Below are 18654 nucleotides of genomic sequence, written 5' to 3'. Positions count from 1 at the left end.
GGCTGGCTGAACTAGTCAGCCCACTTTTCACGCATAATGGACCACCTTTGCGTCTAAATGCGGAAAATCGAGCCCAATACAAATACAAAAAAAAAAACTAAGCATCGGCTTACTATACTATTCGAAAAATAAACATAACGTAATTTCGTAAAATAAACATAACATTATTTCTGGCCAATGGTTTTTCGCTGTTTGACTAGCTCGATGGCGCAGTTTGTAGTGGCCCTGCTTTCTATGTCGTGGGTTGCGGGTTCGATTCCACCTGAGTCTGGGTGTAATATTTGTATTTATATATGTATTATTTCTATGTATATTTATAAAAAAAATATAGTTATCGGTCGGATGTTACCTGTAACACAAGCATAAGTTGCTTACCATAGGAACAGACGACCGTGTGTGTGTTATAAGATATTTATTTATTATTTATGTTCGCGGTCGGCGCGTCACTAGTTCAAACTCCAACGGATTTTATTTGAGGCGTCAACGGTCATAGCCGTAGTGTCGATATGCCATTAACTAAGTATGATGCCCCACGTAAACAACTGAATACGTAAAAAACAGTGATGTAGAATGACAGTAGGGCCTATAAAAGTCATTGTAATATGACAGTTTAAATGTATTTTATGGTCATTCTGTACATAACCAACTGCTAAGTCCGTAGGTTAAATTATTACTTTTTAAAATGTTACTGCTATACCCGGTATGTCGTATTACGAAGTATCTTATCCACGACTATAACCGTAGTGTCCAGCAACGTGTTAAATATGAAAAATTATCTTAACTATAAAAAAATGGAAGCTAAGAAAAGAGGATTATTAAAGAAGAAAAAAGGAAAAGTTGTAAACATTTATGCACTTCATTTAATAGACACACTTCCATTAGCAATATATGGAACTTTATAAAAAGATTTAATCGCATAAAAATAGGTTTTAATAGTAGAAGTGATAGTTTTATATCAGACTTTTTTGATAAATATACAAAGACTGAAGTTAAAAATAATACTTGTTTAGATAATTTATTTAATAAAACAAAGAGGATAAAAATAATGAATTTCTTCTAAAACAATTTAGTTGTGGTGAATTTAATAGTGCTTTACTGTCAAGGAAAGATTCGACACCTGGGTTTGGATGACTTAACATTTTTAATGATTAAAACATACATTACATAACGTAGCGCAATTAGTTCTTCTAAATATATACAATCTTTTATGGTCTTTTCAAATTGTTCCTGAATCGTCGAAAACACAATATATTCTTCCAATAAAAAAAAATAAATAAATGATATGTGAACCTGTTTCAATTGATCAGAGTTTTGAGTGAATTAAAAATACCTGGAAAGTTATTAAGATGGATATTCAACTTTTTTTATAATCGTACACTAGGTATATGAAAAATTTAATAATATTATACTTGGGCCTAAGTATGTACTTAAAAGATTAATGCAAGGTGCTATCTTATCAACAATTTTATACAATCTATACAACTCTCAGATCCAAAATAATGTAAAAGAAAATAATGTAAATATCCTACAATATGCAGATGATTTTGTCATGTATTCTATTAATCAAAATATAAATATAGCCAAATGTAGTATAAACCAAGTCTTAGTCAATTGCAAACTTTTTACCATAATAAACTTAAATTAAATATTAATTCTTCCAAAAGTTCTCGGTTTTATAGTTATTCGGAAAATCAAATTGTAATGTTCAAGTTACAGACTTAATTGTAACAATGAAAACATCCCTATTGTAAAGGAACGAAAATTCCTTGGTGTAATTATAGATAATAAACCTAAGTTTAATAGCTATATTGATTGTATATTTAAAAGAGCTTATAAAAGAATCAATACATTAAAATATTTAGCAGTAGTTTTTTGGGGCGCTGATGCAAAGATTCTAAGTATTTTATATAAAAGCATAGTAAGAAGCCACTTTGAATATAGTTGTATGGCCTATATGAATGCTAAACGATCTCTGCTAAAGAAACTAGATATTATTAAAAATAGAGCATTAAATACACGATAATAGTTGTCCGGGGGGTATTCTAAATACACTCGTACTAATCAAAGTGTGACCTAGCCTTTAGGTAGAACGATAGAATGGGCGCCACAGGCGTTGCAGACGCTCAGTGGAACGCGGCCTTTATGTCAATCAATTGTACTCTTAGAACAAATGTCATTTGATTCCACCGAGATTTTTTCCATGAGATTTCGAATGGCGCAAGGTCGCAAGACCCTACGTTACGTTATCACCCTAATAATTCAAACATTACTTTAAGTTAGTTTAGACGAAAATATTTAAACAAAGGCAATAATTTATTGACAACTACCACAATGGTTGTTGGTGCATTTCCCATTGCTAAATTGTCCGTGTTATTAGTCAAACAAATTAGCAAACCTATTGCTAATATTTGCAAAGAAAGGGCCAAAAATAGTCCATTTTTTAGGACTTACGTATGTATGCCACCAGCACAATGTACGTTAATTAATTTAATAATAAGTGTATTCTACTATTAGTTTATTATTCTTAGCAAAAACTTTGATGATGAATTGCTTATTTTTAGTTTACAACTGGTGTGAGGTAAAAGCGAAAATGTGGATTTTGAATTTAGGAAAACCAGTAAATATTCCCGTTTTAAGTCAAGAAATGGCGATTGAACTGGGAGCTAATCTGCTTGGTGAAACAGTGATATTTGTGATTGGAGCTGGACTACTGGTGATTGAATATAATAGGTAAATTAATAATTACTTTACTAACTACTACCCTTTAAATAATTATCTCATTTATTACAAAAAAAAAAAATGTCAGAAACAATAAATCCAAATGAATGTGTAACTAATAATTAAATGTTTAAGGTAAATAAAAAAGACAATTATTTTATTATTTCTTTGAATAATAAAAAGCCATTTGTAACTAAAGAAAATATTTTACCAGAAACAATTAATCCAAACAAATGAGTAACTAAAAAGTAAATGTTTAAGGCAAAGTAAAAAGGAAGCAGCAAAAGAAGCAAAAAGAGAAGAAGAAATGAGGCATATTACAACTACAATAACAGACTTGTATTTCACAGTTCAACAACAACAGACACAACTAAAAGAAATGGAAAGGATGATTTATTCATTAGGTAAATCAATATAGATTATTTTTATTAGGTTTTTTTTTTAGATAATGAAAAGTATATGATTTAAGTTATTGATAAATCAGGTTTACTCTTGTTTTCATTTACAAGATTTTATTACTTATTGTGTAGAACACAGTGAGTAGCAATCACTTATGAAATAAATATGTCTAAATTATTGGATTTTTTTGTATGGTGCATTTTGTATACTATAGCAATCATTATTTAATATGTATTTACAATTAATATAATATGTATAGATAATTATCTATACATAAAGCTTATTGATTTATTATATTAAATGCCTTCCAAATTATGTATAGATACAGATAAAAAAAAAAAAAAAACAATTTAGTTTCACACTAACTTAGGATATTGATAACTATTTAGAACTAACTGCCCGAACAGACAATGTTCTATCAAAAGTTAATAGTAAAAGTTATTTTTTTTTTTTTGTATTTTGTGAGCCTTAAGGATCATAAATTAGCCTAATTGGTCGAGCCATTTTGGAGTTAAATGCTTAGCAACATTTATTTTTACTTATATATAAGATTTGAATAATAAAATAGAAGAAAAAGGAAAACCAAAAAAAGTGATGGAAATAAAATTAATTAAATACTTGTTAGTTCGTTACTTAGTTGTGGGTTTGATTTTCCGCATTTAGACTCAAAATTGGGTGATGCGTGAAAAGAGGGCCGACTAGTACAGCTAGCCCAGCTCCTTCCAGAAACTTAGAAGCCTCCTGGGGCGTTCACAGGCTTCTTGGAGTGTCCTTATTTCCCTAAGGATAGTTGCCCGGTGTGTGAACACTCCCTCGCATTCCAGTATCACATGTGTGGCTGTTTCTTCAGCAGCCAGACATCCCTTACAAAGAGGACTGTCCGTTGCATTCATAATGAATAGTTGGTGATTGAATGCCACATGGCCGGTAATTGTATTAACAACTATTCTGATGTCTAGATGGTTTAGACTGAGCAGTCGGCACAATAAATGCGGTGATACTTCCGTGAGTATCATTTTGGACTGTCTACAGCCGGTTTGGTTAGCCCAAAGGGTATTGTGAGTTGTACGTGTACGTTGCCTTACCCCTGAGTGCAATTGTCCAAATGGTAGCGGCATTAAGATGGTTGGGCCAGCAACCTTTGTATTGGACCCCTGTCTTGCTAGCATAAGCGGCAATCGTTTCTGTGTGATTCGCAATTATTGCAGAGCATGCTATTCTCTGAAACCGCTGGAGCTTATTTTTAACGGTGGTAAGTTCTGTTCTCTGCCACCAGATTACCGCATCGTAGGTGATTATAGGCCTGACAATGGTTTTGTAAAAGCCATAGAGTAATTTTATATAGTAGGTGATATGCCCCAGCTTTTGCCGAGGAGCTGTTTGCTAATTAAATACTAAAAGGCTTATAAATTACTTTTTCACAGATGGCGAAAAGCCCAAAATACCAGTGAAAAATGGACCAGCAACACCAGCTTCGCTAGCAGCACCACCTTCACCAGCAGCACCACCGGTTTCTTCTAAACCTCAAAACATTAACTATGTTGGAGACTATGATGTTTACACATCTCCAGCACTTTACCCTGATCAAGGTGTCATACTTCAATCTCTAAATTACATTCAAATGGACGTTTTCAGTTCATTTTTTAGTCCATCACAAAAAAGAGAAAACAATCAGAGAGTTGATAAGCCTCAGCCCCAACCGAAGCGAAAACCAGCTGTCCTCTCTGAAGCATTACATAATATAGAAAATAATTTTAGAAGTTTATTTTAAGCAAACTTTTGTTGTTGTATCTGACATATATTGTTTGAAAGTAGTTAATTATTTATTTGTTACAACTTAAGATAACTGTTTTTTTTATAATTATTTTACCTAAGTATGGATTGTAAACTTGTAAAATATTAAGTTATGTGATATCCAATAAATATTACCGAAATTAGGCTTGATTGTTTCTTTTTTCTTCCTATAAATACATACATAAAACTATTACTACATAAATTTTATGTATTTAGTGACACCAATTAAGTGTAATCTATATATGTAAAAAAGAATGTTTATCTGTATGTACTTTATAGAATCGTAAACTATGCGTTTGATCATGTCATGATCTTCAGCAAAGTATTGTACATGAGCGCACAAAGATTTCCGAGTTGATATGACCAAAAAAAAAATAGGTAAAAAAACTTTTTAAGTTAAACGGTTTTATGTTAAACATACATTGCAATGTTTAAGATAAATGTACTAAAAACGAAAAAATAATAAAATAGATACAGTCGTGGGAATTATAAACATATGCATAGACTAGACTAAAATAAAACCGTGGGGCACGTCAATTGTCTACAATCGTTGATTAAAATGTTTGTTTTGTAATGTTACACTATAATTAGGCAGTTGTTCAACCGACAACGATGGACGTGTGATAAGTAGGGCTTGAATGTGGAAACAAGCTAGCAAGCTCGATTATAAGAGAGTTTTAGGGTTTCATAGTGGTGAGCGAGTAGTACTTTTATCATATGTTTTGTCGATTAAAGACAAACTACGAGCAGTGAAACGATTCCTCGCCAGCCAGCAGTGTGAATGTCCAACGATAAACTAGTTGAAACATCTCTTTTATTTACATGGAGTGTATAACTATTGGAATTTCCATGAGCAAGAAAATAGTAAGTAATTTCCTCACCGTCTGCAAGCCAACTGCCTATTTTAACGACGAATTAAACGATTCTTCTATCGCACATTAAGTCGATAATTTGTAGACAATTGACGTGCCCCACGGTTTTATTTTAGTCTAGTCTATGCATATGTTTATAATTCCCACGACTGTATCTATTTTATTATTTTTTGGTTTTTAGTACATTTATCTTAAACATTGCAATGTATGTTTAACATAAAACCGTTTAACTTAAAAAGTTTTTTTACCTATTTTTATTTTCTAGTTTTTAGTTTTTATTTTGCATTCTGTTTAATTCATTTAGTGCTTCATTATTGCAAGGCCCATCTTAAATATTGAGGTTGTATAGTGCACTGTATTCTTCTTGTCAAGCCCTTTTTATTTGATACCCATATTGGTGGGATTGATAAAAAATTGTTATCAGACATTTGGTAGCGGCGGCCAGCTTAGATTTCAATTTTGCATAGTAAATTGTATTCTACTTGTTGAGACCTTTCATTTGATACCCATGTTGATGGGATTGATAAAACCTAACTTATCCGCCATTTTGTAGAGGCCGCCATCTTGAATTTATAATGATAATGAATAAACATAATTGTATTGTCACCAAAATCCAAAGTGTATACAAAATTTCAGATTAATCGGTTGACAGGAAGAGGGTGAAATTTGAATTACTAAATTTGACCCAAGAAAAAAGAATAAAAAATAAAACAAACGGGGTGAGCTAAATAAAACCGTTTAAAAAGCGTAGCAACGCGCGCAGGGTACAGCTAGTTATATAGAATAGTTCAATAAATATTCTTATTTAATTTTAAATACATTTATTAATGTAACAAGTAATACCCAAGTACATTTTATATATCCAGCCATGCACTCATGTATTCACAGTCTTGAGGAGTAATGAGTCCCGTTGAACAACATTTATATACAAGTGGGCACACTCCGCACGGAACCTGCACTATTCCCGGGGGTGGTATTAAAGGCTCTATAGCTCGATACACCTTGCTCCCATCTGGATAAACGCTGCTTTCTGCTTTCCCATCGTAAACCAATGTATTTAAAATAGTTATTACATCTTCTACTTCAAGTTGAACCTAAAAAAGACAAAGTTTGGGATACATATAATTTCTTTAACAACTGATTCATCACCGTTATGAATTGCCGCACCACAGGTGTCATTGGCACTGTTAAACGTTGACGCGCCATTGACGTCAGTGGCCACTCGTCATAGTAGTCATACTAGTCAATGGCTTCCGAGAGGGCGCAAAAATCAGCCATTTTACGTTGGATGAAGCCCTCATGAACCACTTCGGGGCCATAGTGATGGCAGCCCGATTATCAGGGGCCAAGAAGGTGGTCCTCATTGGAGACATTAAGCAGCTGCCGTACATCGACAGGGAAAACCTGTTCAAGATGCGATACAGTAGACCAACCCTGATAACAAGCATATCGTGGAGAGTTGTCTTGCACGCACCGAAACCCCAAGGATGTCGCCTTCGCCATCAGCGAGATCTACAATGACATCTATAGCTCAAGCCCAATAATCCGTTCCCTGCGTGTGGAAAGCTTCACGGGCGCGCGAATCTCTGCAAGACAGAACTGGACCCTGTACTTGATTTTCACGCAGGAAAAGAAGAAGTTGCTGGTGGACTAAGGATACGGGAAAGGGGAGAGGTCGCGTGTCTTGACTATCCACGAGGCGCGGGGCCAGACGAGTGAGAGTGTCATCGTCATCCAGACGAGGAATGGGAGGCTGCAAATACACGACCGCGTTGCGGTTGTCGCGGTGACTAGACACACCAAGGCCTGTATCTACTACACCGACGACAGGGATGACACGATCTGTCATTTCGTCAGGCGGAGCCTACAGAAAAAGACATTCTCGAGCATAACCTCAAGATGGCGATTCATAATAGAGACACCGCCGTCGTTGAGAGTGTTCTCGCGATGTTAAAGTAAAATGCGAATAGGTTGCTTTGCTTGGAGGCAGTAGGTGGTGATTAAATATGTATTTTTAAGAAAACGTTTACGCATGTAAATAATGCAAGATTAAGTTAGATATAGGTATATTATTATTAGGAAAATGTATTGTTCGTTAGATAATGGAAGATATCATTATATAAAATAACTTAAACAAAAAAGAAAAAAAAATTAAAAAAAGGAAAGAAAAAAAATGTATAAAAAAACAACAAAAAAAAAATAAAAAAATCATAGATACATTTATACATCTAGAATAAATAATAGAATAGTTACAAAAAAAAAAAATTTGTATCATATGTTAGAATAAGAACCGGTTGGTGGACTCGTGTCTCTGTTGGAGACATTAAGTTAGTCTTACTTAAACAATGATGTTGCTGAATAATGCCTACCTTGATTTGAAAAAAATAGCATGTTTTAGAAAAAATAATAATTAAAAATAAACAAAAAACCCGCCTGCGTGAAGAATAACTAATAGAAAATCAACTGAAAAAGCTGGAACAAGATAAAAATTCAATATGCACACAAAGTCAGCGAAATAAATAGAAACAATATTAAACATTTTGTGCTGTACATTTAAAATATATTAATACGGTAGTCCTTCGAAACTTTATACAACGTCGTACATAACATGCAGTCGGAGACATGCACAAAGAGAGAATGATTTGACTTATCCTTCAATTTCATGCCTCTGACTGCATATTATCTACGACGTTGCATAAAGTTTCGAAGGACTACCATATTAATATATTTTAAATGTACAGCACAAAATGTTTAATATTGTTTCTATTTATTTCGCTGACTTTGTGTGCATATTGAATTTTTATCTTGTTCCAGCTTTTTCAGTTGATTTTCTATTAGTTATTCTTCACGCAGGCGGGTTTTTTGTTTATTTTTAATTATTATTTTATTTATGTCTTTTTAGTCAGACAAATTACGTAATCGGTTCAATTCATTAAAACAGTTTACATCATGTGGTTGATTAAGTAATTTTTTAGGGTCAAGAGAACTGATAGCAAGCCCGGAGAAAGATCTCACTCTGCTCAAAGCAACGTAAGCCTGACCTTTAGCAAATAGGTGACTGCTTAAGTCAACAACTATTAGTTTTAATATAATGAAATTATTATTAAAATTATTTGTTTGTATTTGGTATTATGTATTTGTTACTGATTTTATTAATGTAATTGTAAATTGGTGTGACATTTATTAATTTTTATTTGTAATTTTAATTGTGTGTTTTTTTTTAAACATTGTATTTTATTAGAAAGGCTACACCCCGAAGTTGATCGTCGCCTAGGAGGCGAGTTTGGCATGGCATAAGCGTGGTAAAGAGCAAAGTCCACATTTTTTAAACTTTAATATTGTATTTCTTTATTAGTATTACGGTAATAATAATCATGATAAACCTTTTAAAATCCTTGTATTGTGCCCTTCAATTTGATACCCATATTGTAATATTCGAAAAAAAAATTTTTTTTTCATTAACTATAATGGCTTCGCGCAGCCGCCATGTTTGATTTTTTTTAATGTCACCTATCTAAGAACACTTGGGCAGCTAAGACAAACCTAACGATACCTCAATTATGTAAATCCGTTCAGTGGTTCTGGAAATATGAGGTAGTAAAGAATATTACATACAAATATACATACATACATACAAGATACGCGCGAAAAACATAACCCTTCCTTGGCAGTCGGGTAATAAAAAAGGACATTAGTTTCAAAAGCCCGTGGATGTATATTATATATAAAAAAAAAAACAGACAGACAAAAATTGTAAAAAAATGTTATTTTGGTATATGTACTGAGTATACATCCATATGCATTTAGTAAAAAGCGGTTATTTTAACATTACAAACAGACACTCCAATTTTATTTATCTGTATGGTTTTGAAAAACTTCTTAAATAATAATTATCAAAATATACATTTATTTTACATTTTAATACCTTGTGTAAGGAAAAAAGGTAACAAAACTCTGCATAGGTGAGTGACCTGATATTTGGTTTGTTTAAGTCTGGTATCTCCTTTTGTTGAACGCACTTTAAGTATATTACAATATTCTCAGTATATTGTACTATTTAGGTAAACAATTAAGGCAAGAACATTGTTTATTATATTCATAAACTAGCAACCCACCCCAGCTTCACACAGGTGCATTGCTGATACTAAATATAAAATAGAAAATAAATATAATATATATGCTCAAAATGTGTGTTTATTTACGACATCACATTAGAAACCTCTAAAATTATCAGTGTTCCTCTACTACATTATGCATGTATATGTAGTAAAGGTACATAGTACCTGGGTGACCAAGCTTAGCTCGGTATTTTTAGTAAATCGTGTTTTTTGGAAATCATATTTAAATACGAATTACATATTTATAAAATATGAATAATATTATTTTTAATATGTACGATTTTATTTTTGTGTTACCCACACATTAGGAATTCTAAACACACGTTCCATAGCTTAATTGGCTAGAGCGCCGACACGGTCAGTCGGAGACGCGGGTTCGAACCCCGCTGGAGCGGTCAATTTTTGATATGATATTCAAAAATGTTTAATATTATTTTACCGACAATGATAAAAAATATAAATAAATATAAAAAATTAAAAATTAAAAAAATTATAATGATAAAACATAAATAATATTTTGCGATTTTACACACATTATTAAATAAAAAATAAGAGTGCAATTAGAAAAAATAAAAAGAAAATATATCCATCAAAGATTTGAACCACGGTCTTTCCGTTTGACTGCGACTGGCCGATTTCCCACCTGAACTATTAAAACTTTACTGACATTCACTTTCGTATTCTAACGATATTTCTTCATTGTCTAAAAACTGGGATAAAACGACATTTTCTAAAAATGAATCTTAGCTTGATTTATTTATTTTCCCCGAAATTCCCTACACACTAAATTTCATGGAAAATCGTTGGAGCCGTTTTCCGAGATTCAGATTCTATATATATATATATATACAAGAATTGCTCGTTTAATAGTATAAGATAAACCTTCTTCTGGAATCACTCTATTTACTAAAGAAAATTGCATCAAAATCCATTGCATACTTTTAAAGATCTAAGCATACAGACAGCGGGAAGCGACTTTGTTTTATACTATGTAGTGATAAACTTACTTTACTTATACCTAATTCTGTAATATACTTTTGAACCTCTGCTGCTGTAGCATATGATTGTGTTCGTCCTACAATAGGTCCTCTGGGATTATTTTTTATCTTATCTGCTCTCTGCTGTAGAAATCTCAGAGACTGACGATTCAAGATATCAACAAACTCTGATTCAAAATCTTGGTCTTGGTACCAGGCACCTCCTGTTAATGAGCGATCAGGCTCTAAGTTATACAGCATATACACTTTCTTTTTAGATGCCTGAAAGTTTAAAAATTAAATATTTTTAATTTAATAAATAAATGCTTCACACTCAACAGGTCCCACTAGGATTATCTCCTGTTTCGGGGTTCCGCAAGCACACAATACGCGAGCACATACACCCAGACCATAGCCAACATCTGTATGGCCAATAACAATGTTTCCCATGTGCAGGGATTGAACCCGCAAACGCCAGCGCAACAACCAAAAACCAGTGCTGTGAATGTTGTGCATGAAAAAATGTGACTTATTTTCTCAATAATTATATACAATACTCACTTTAATAACAATAAAAAAGCTACTATTATAAAATATAAAATTTAAAGAATATAAAGTTTTATTTTAACATACATTGACACATTTTACAGCTTTAATAGCTTTCTTGCCCTCAAGACTCTTCAACACTTTTGTAAGCTGAGTGTTGGCGAGGTTTGAACGGTGTCTGATATCTCTTATCCATATTCCCTTGTTTCCGGCTTCTTCTATAAGGTTAAAGACAACCTTTTCCTCATTATCTGCACCTTTAATAGCAGCTTTGGAACTTTGATTTTTAAATCTGTTAAGAAAAAAGGACAGTTTTAAAGAAAAAGTAAGATAATGTATGGTTATGGCAAGCATAATATATGAGCACAATGCTTTGAGAACTAAGACAGCCTTTGGAAGTTTTAAAATTTATTATACAATAAAGCATCCTTGATAAATAAACAAACACATATACTAATTAGCAACTCATATTTCTGGCAAGATATATATTAAAAAAATTAGGTGTTTTTAGATTAAGACCCGTCAGACTAGCCAAAAATTAAGATAAAAATATTACTTGTAGAGGAGAGTGTTGCCTTGTTTGTATAAATCAATACTGCCCTGCTGTAATAACTTGTTGATTGCAGCGACAAGCTCGGCCGACGAAAGTTCCGGTACTGCAGCTGATATATCTTTCGCAGATACTCCCTTAGGATTGTTCTTTGCGGCATTTACTATTTTCTCGGTAATTACATCGTCGCTTTTGGAATCACTCATTTTAGATACTCAAAGAAACCAAATTATTCTTCATATATTATATACAATCAACTTATAGTATATATTTTGTGTTTCTTTAAATTAAATGTGCGTCAGATCATTTTAAGATACACGAAGTTGACATTGAAACAAATGCAACTAAAGAGTATATAAAAGTAAATGCAACCGAAAAAAAATACAAATTTATAATTTTAAAAATTATGTGAATCAATGGAGTATAATAAATATCAATAAATAATAATGCTGTGAAATTGTGAATGTCAGCAAAATGATAGTTTATCATAGATCATAGACGTATCCACATTCCACGAACTCCACTTCCACGTCTATGACTATAGTGCGTTTCATCGAATAGTTCCTATGGCGTTAATGTGGCAGTGATTCACACCGTATCAAAATCCGTTGCGTAGTTTTAAAGATTTAAGCATACATAGGGACATACGGACATAGGGACAGAGATATTTACAAATTATTCGATTGTTGTAATTTTAAAAATCAGGACGGTAATGAAAAGCATAAATAATTTAATAATTTTTATTATAATTATGATCAGGCAAAAGATGCTCATCTAACGGACTTATACCCAAGAGATCGTCGTCATCTTCATCTTCCATATCATCTTCGTCATCAGAAGTGTCGCTATCGTCTCCCACTTCAATTATGAACCTGTCCATCTCGCTGTCAATAACTTGGCCATCAGCGTAATATTTTTCTTCCAATTTTTTCACGTGCTCACATTCTTTTCTCCATTCTACTTCGGTGATCGTTGCAAATGCTTCTTCTGTGATTTGGACGATTTTATTTGCTTCCTGACCTAGGTTTTTTTCAGCAATTCGACTTTTTAAGACACTCCATATCAGCTCGATGGGGTTTAAATCGCAGTGATAAGCCTTACCACTTGATGCCCATGCGCCTCCAACATTACATCGGCTTCATAAGCAGGCGGTTGTTTGTGCTCCTTTATTATTTGAAATAACTGGGCTTTTACCATACTTGGCAAGTAAGAAAGACCATTACTTGTTATCCAGTTTTGCATTTCTGCCTTTCTGCTTGACATTGTTGGTGCTTTGTTAAGCTGCACTGTGTGGTAGGAGGCGTTATCCATCACCACAATTGATTAAGGAGGCAGATTTGGTATAAGCTTTTCATTAAGCCACTTATTAAAATTCGTATTATTCATATTGTCGTGATAGTCGGCCGCTTGTGACTGAGATCTGAAGATCAGTTGAGCATTTGGTATGAAACCCATTGCACCACCCGCGTGGACGATAATCCAACGTGGCCCTTTGGAGTCTGATGATAATACACCTTCTTCTTGCTCGCTTTGCCAACGTTTTCCGGCGCAATATGTTGAATGTATATATGTTTCGTCCAAATATACAACTGGGCGGTAACGGTAACAAGGTATCGATAACGCCAGGCGACAATATCGTATCTCTCCATTAGGACTTTTCTTTTGGATCCACATTTTTTAAAATAAAATCCCATATCTTTAATTATTCTCCACAAAGTAGTACGACTTCCTTTGAAATTTATCTCGCTTCGCATTTCATGCAATAACTTTGTTAGAGTGGGCAACTCCTTTTTTACGGAATAAAATTCATGTATTTTATGCCTTATAGCACACCGGTCGAAGTCATCCAATTCGATTCTTTTAGGCCGGGGGCCGGTTTTGCGTGTTGTTGAAACCTTGGTCGAAGTGCTGGCTGTGACCTCACCTTCTTTGGTGATTTTAGACACGGTTTTTTCGGATATACCTAAAAAATATATTTCGGTTTATTAATTATTTTTTTTTTAAATATTCGGTTTGTCTATTGGCAAAGTAATACGTAAACCAACATTAGTCACAAGTAGACATGCTTGCCTAGGTCTTAAAAATAATTACCAGCGACCCACTGCTTCGCAAAGGTATAAAATATAATTATAGCCTATGTCATTCACTGAAAAAATGATTAAAATCGATCCAGTAGTTTTGATTTATTCATTACTGCCCGTGGCCCGCACGCGTTAACTTCAGAGTAAAAGCCGCCCGGAACCGCCGCAAACGCTACTACCGCAATTTTTTAATCTGTAATATCTTCGAAAATATTCATTTAAATTATATGCTGTAAAGAGCCATATAGATCTATATTAAATCAACAATGTATTAAGGTATTTAATTAGATAAGGATTAATGCTGTATTGGTTAAAATCGCTTTGAAAATTAGCCATTATTTGTCGTAAAAAGTAAATGAAAAAAAATAATATTGTAGGATATCCATAAGAGATAGACCTACCTATACCATAGCGAAGTTTTCTGTAAACCTTTTCAATGTGTACAATACTTAGTACATTATTTTGATAAATCTCGTAGGGTTCAGGCTGCGTTTGCAATGTAAGCGGAAAAAATGTAATTACTTACGACATCACATTAAAAACCTCAAAAATAACAGTATTTCTCCACTATTTAATGGATGTTTTTATACATATAAAGCTTCCTCTTCAATCACTCTATCTATTAAAAAAAACCGCATCAAAATCCGTTGCGTAGTTTTAAAGATTTAAGCATACATAGGGACATGGGGATATAGGGACAGAGAAAGCGACTTTTTTATACTATGTAGTGATAAATATAAATAGTTTGAACAAATTAAACTTGTATATAATAGATAGGTGAGCGCTGAGCATGCGCACAGACAGTGTGTCGGATGCTCGGTTGATGCTATGCGGTTAGCATGGTTCTGCTTAGTCCCTCGTTCAGTGGCCTTCGGAAGCTGCTCAAAATCTGTGAGGAGTATACGGAGAGAAATGGACTCAAATACAACGCCAAAAAAGGGAGTTCCTTGTGTTCAGGGGCAAAACAAACCCACCAACTTTCAGCCCATCGTACGATTGGTCGAATCTCCCCAGAAACAGGTGGCTGAGTTCAAGTATCTCGGCCATATAGTTAACGAGCGCCTCGTGGACGACGGTGATATAGAGAGGGAGCGAAGGGCGCTGTCGCTCCGAGGCAATATGTTGGCCCGCAGATTTGCTCGTTGTAATGAAGAGGAAAAATTAACGCTGTTCAGAGCATACTGCCAAACCTTTTACACGTGCAGTCTGTGGGCGGACTATACGCAGAGGGCCTTCAGAACTCTTCGCGTGTAGTACAACAATGTGCAGAGAGTGGCACTGGGGAAGCCACGTCACTGCAGTTCATCTGCCATGTTTGCGGATGCTCGTGTGAACGACTGCGACGGAGATCTTCCGGAAACGTGTATCTTCTATGATGAGAGCCAGCTGGCGAATAGTACCAATACCCTTCTCGGCACATTGGCGTGCAAACTCGACAGTCCACTCTGCAGGCGCTGGAATGTTGCACACACATATCGACGCTTGAAAGGCAATCCTTACTAACCGACATAAATCCGTAAAATTAGTTATAATTAGAGTTTAGATATTTTTACTTGTACAACATATTTCTTTTTTATCCTCAGTTCCTTGTTATTATAGTAATTAAGGACAGCAATTTTAAGAACTATGTCAAAAAAAATTACACTTATCATCACTCCAACTAATTTTGCTGTTATTTTACAAGAATTTTATTTGTTTAGTTTAATATTTTTAATAGTTAGTTTATTAAAAATTCATAATTCATTTACTAAAAATGTGAGTTACATTTTTTTTGAAAGTCAGCGATAAAGATGATAGTGTAATTTATAACTGCGTCTGTGATAATAATTTTACCATAAAAGAAAATGATCTCAGACTGAATACTATTGCATGATTAGTTACATAATTTATTTTGTATGGTCGGCACTACGGAGCATATTTGTTTAATTTTCAATAAAGACGATTATTCAATAATAATTTATTTAAATTATTTTCGTGCATGATAAAATTACCTAGAGCTCTTGGTTAGGTTAGTCAGTTACGAAGTTACGTTTGGTGTAATTTTAATAACTAAGATAGAATTTCCTTAATCAAAAAATCATTAATAAATGCTTAGGTAAATTTACTTGATTTATTTTAAACTATCAGATATTTTTAGATCAATCTTTCTGTATCAGTAGTCTAAGTAAGTTTACCTATTTTTGCATGTTACTGCACATATTACAGTAATTATTTAGATAAATTTACCTGTTTATCAAATATTCAAATAAGGTAAATTTTATCTAACCGACACAAACCGGTGTTTATAAAAGTGTCAGGTATCTGATTTTATTTTAACAATGTGGATAGTTAGAAAAAAAAAATTACTTCTACGAGTGTTAACATCATTTTAATCAAACAGTTAGGTAAATTTTTATGTTTTTTTTTTTATTTATATTTGTATTTTAAATCGCTCTCCAGTAAAGTTTACTGAATGTCGCTTAGTAAGGGTTGCCTTTCAAGCGTCGATATGCAAACAAGCGTCTGTGTACTTAGCCTTTGTTAGGAAATTTTGCTTTAGTTACCTAGTTCATATGTTCATGCTATTTTTCTTGAATGATAGATGTGGCTAATCGGATCACTTTTAAACCAAAAAGACACTTAAGGACTGATTAGAAAACAATTTATTTTAACTTAAACATTTTAAATTTATTTTTGATGCAACGTAATCATTATAAAATTTATATAAAAACTAGCTGTGCCCGCGGCTTCTAAGATATGCATTACTTTTTAACATGTTTAACGCAATCTATTTTTTTATTTCAGTCACTTGAAATGCTTATCACACTGAGTAACTTTTTAAAAAGCACAATTTAGTATAATTTAATAGTTATTTTTATAAAACGTAACGTTTATGTTTCGTACAAACTATCATCCCCAATTAAACCCTCTTAGCGGTGGAATATCGCAAAATCCGTTCTTAGCGAACGCCTACTTACTATAATCTACCTACCTACCAAATTTCATCTTTGTCCATCCTGGATGGATTAAAAACCACTAAATGGTCCCAGCGGTTTTTGAGTTCTCGTGATGAGTGAGTCAGTGACCTTTCTCTTTTATATATATAGATTACGATACGTTATTTGGACACCTCCTCACCATCTATAGAGCATACATTTTAAATTTCAAGTCTCTTACTCAAAAACATAGGACTTTCATATAAACTTCCAACCCCCGTTTTATCCCCTTAAGGGTCAAGTTTTGTAAAAGCCGGTCTTAACAGATGTTTACACCCAATAAGGAACCTACCTGCCAAACTTCAAGTTTGTGGCTATTATAGTTTCGGAGATTTCGTGATGAGTGAGTCAACCTACAATCCCCCATTTTAACCCCAAAAGAGAGTTGATTTCTAAAGATACATTATTTGAACACCTTCTCACTATATATAGAGCATACTAACTACTAAATAAATAAATAAATAAATACCTTTTAATTTTCAAGTCTCTTACTTCAAAAACATAGGACTTTCATACAAACTTCCAACCCCCGTTTTATTCCCTTAGGGACCAAGTTTCGTAAAATCCGTTCTCAGTAGATATTTGGGCCCTATAAGGAACATATTTGCCAAATTTCAAGTTAATAGCTATTATAATTTCGGAGATTTCGTGATGAGTGGGTCAACCTACCATCCCCCATTTTAACCCAAAAAGGGAGTTGATTTCTAAATATACATTATTTGAACACCTTCTCATCATTTATAGAGCATACATTTTAAATATCAAGCATCTTACTTCAAAAACATAGAACTTTCATACAAACTTCCAACCCCCGTTTTACTCCCTTAGGGGTCGAGTTTCGTAAAATCCGTTCTTAGCGGATGTCTAAGCTCTATATGGAACCTATTTGCCAAATTTCAAGTTTCTAGGTGTTATAGTTTCGGAGATTTCGTGATGAATGACCTTTCGCATTTATATATATTACTAGCTGTGCCCGCGGCTTCGCCCGCGTTGAAATCAATGTGTCACAAAGTTTTCCCGGCAAACTTCCAGTGAAACTCTCATCAAAATCGGCTTAGCCGCTCCGTAAACCTTCCTCTTGAAGCTCTCTCTCCATTGGTGAAACTGCATGAAAATCCGTCTAGTAGATTTTGAGGGAATCGATCACATACATTTTTGGGGACTTTGTTTTATAATACACTAACTGTTGCCCGCAACTACGTCCGCGTGGTTATGAAGATATGTATTATTGCTATTAAGATGCTTAATGCAATTTTTTTTTTATTTCAGTCACTTAAAATGCTTATATCACACTGAGTAACTTTTTAAAAGGTACAATTTAGTAAAATTTAATAGTTATTTTTATAAAACCTCTCTATATACCACATTTTTAGATTTATTTTCAGGATGCAGTATAAATAACCTATCAGGCGAACTTGTAGCTGCTGTGTATGTTTCGTACAAACTATCAACCCCAATCAAAGCCCCTTAGCGGTGGAATATCGCAAAATCCGTTCTTAGCGGACGTCTACTAACTATAATCTAATTTTAAATTTAATCTTTGTCCATCCTGGATGGATGGACCATCCAGCGGTTTTTGAGTTCTTGTGATGAGTGAGTCAGTGACCTTGCTTTTATATATATA

General features: G+C 33.6%; 2 protein-coding genes and 1 pseudogene across 2 annotated transcripts; 1 reads left to right on the top strand and 2 right to left on the bottom strand.

The window, feature by feature from the left end:
* Window positions 1-2121: 2121 nt before the first annotated feature.
* Window positions 2122-5056, top strand: LOC123662544 (optic atrophy 3 protein homolog). The gene is made up of 4 exons (XM_045597386.1): window positions 2122-2473; window positions 2562-2730; window positions 2980-3122; window positions 4542-5056. The coding sequence occupies exons 1-4, from the start codon at window positions 2332-2334 to the stop codon at window positions 4886-4888; spliced, it is 801 nt and encodes a 266-aa protein (XP_045453342.1). The 5' UTR covers window positions 2122-2331; the 3' UTR covers window positions 4889-5056.
* Window positions 5057-6587: 1531 nt separating this feature from the next.
* LOC123662025 (probable DNA-directed RNA polymerase III subunit RPC6) lies at window positions 6588-12456 on the bottom strand. The gene is made up of 4 exons (XM_045596916.1): window positions 11981-12456; window positions 11512-11716; window positions 10909-11160; window positions 6588-6877 (listed from the first exon to the last, which is right to left on the bottom strand). Exons 1-4 carry the CDS (start codon window positions 12178-12180, stop codon window positions 6638-6640), a joined length of 897 nt encoding a protein of 298 aa, XP_045452872.1. The 5' UTR covers window positions 12181-12456; the 3' UTR covers window positions 6588-6637.
* Window positions 12457-12700: 244 nt separating this feature from the next.
* LOC123662349 lies at window positions 12701-13360 on the bottom strand (annotated as a pseudogene).
* Between the last annotated feature and the right edge of the window lie 5294 nt (window positions 13361-18654).

This window comes from Melitaea cinxia, chromosome 18 (assembly GCF_905220565.1).
Source record: "Melitaea cinxia chromosome 18, ilMelCinx1.1, whole genome shotgun sequence".
NCBI lineage: Eukaryota > Metazoa > Arthropoda > Insecta > Lepidoptera > Nymphalidae > Melitaea > Melitaea cinxia.
The sequence above is the reverse complement of the archived record's forward strand: the minus strand, read 5'-3'. Positions and strand labels throughout refer to the sequence as shown.

Bases quoted from the DNA above. Each gene is read 5' to 3' on its own strand.
- LOC123662544 (XM_045597386.1), top strand. From the start codon at position 2,332: ATGGTTGTTGGTGCATTTCCCATTGCTAAATTGTCCGTGTTATTAGTC. The intron at 2,474-2,561 runs GTACGTTAATTA...GCTTATTTTTAG, and splicing joins ATGTATGCCACCAGCACAAT to TTTACAACTGGTGTGAGGTA. The intron at 3,123-4,541 runs GTAAATCAATAT...ACTTTTTCACAG, and splicing joins AAGGATGATTTATTCATTAG to ATGGCGAAAAGCCCAAAATA.
- LOC123662025 (XM_045596916.1), bottom strand. From the start codon at position 12,180: ATGAGTGATTCCAAAAGCGACGATGTAATTACCGAGAAAATAGTAAAT. The intron at 11,717-11,980 runs GTAATATTTTTA...TTTTCTTAACAG, and splicing joins GGCAACACTCTCCTCTACAA to ATTTAAAAATCAAAGTTCCA. The intron at 11,161-11,511 runs GTATGTTAAAAT...TTAAACTTTCAG, and splicing joins AAGCTGTAAAATGTGTCAAT to GCATCTAAAAAGAAAGTGTA.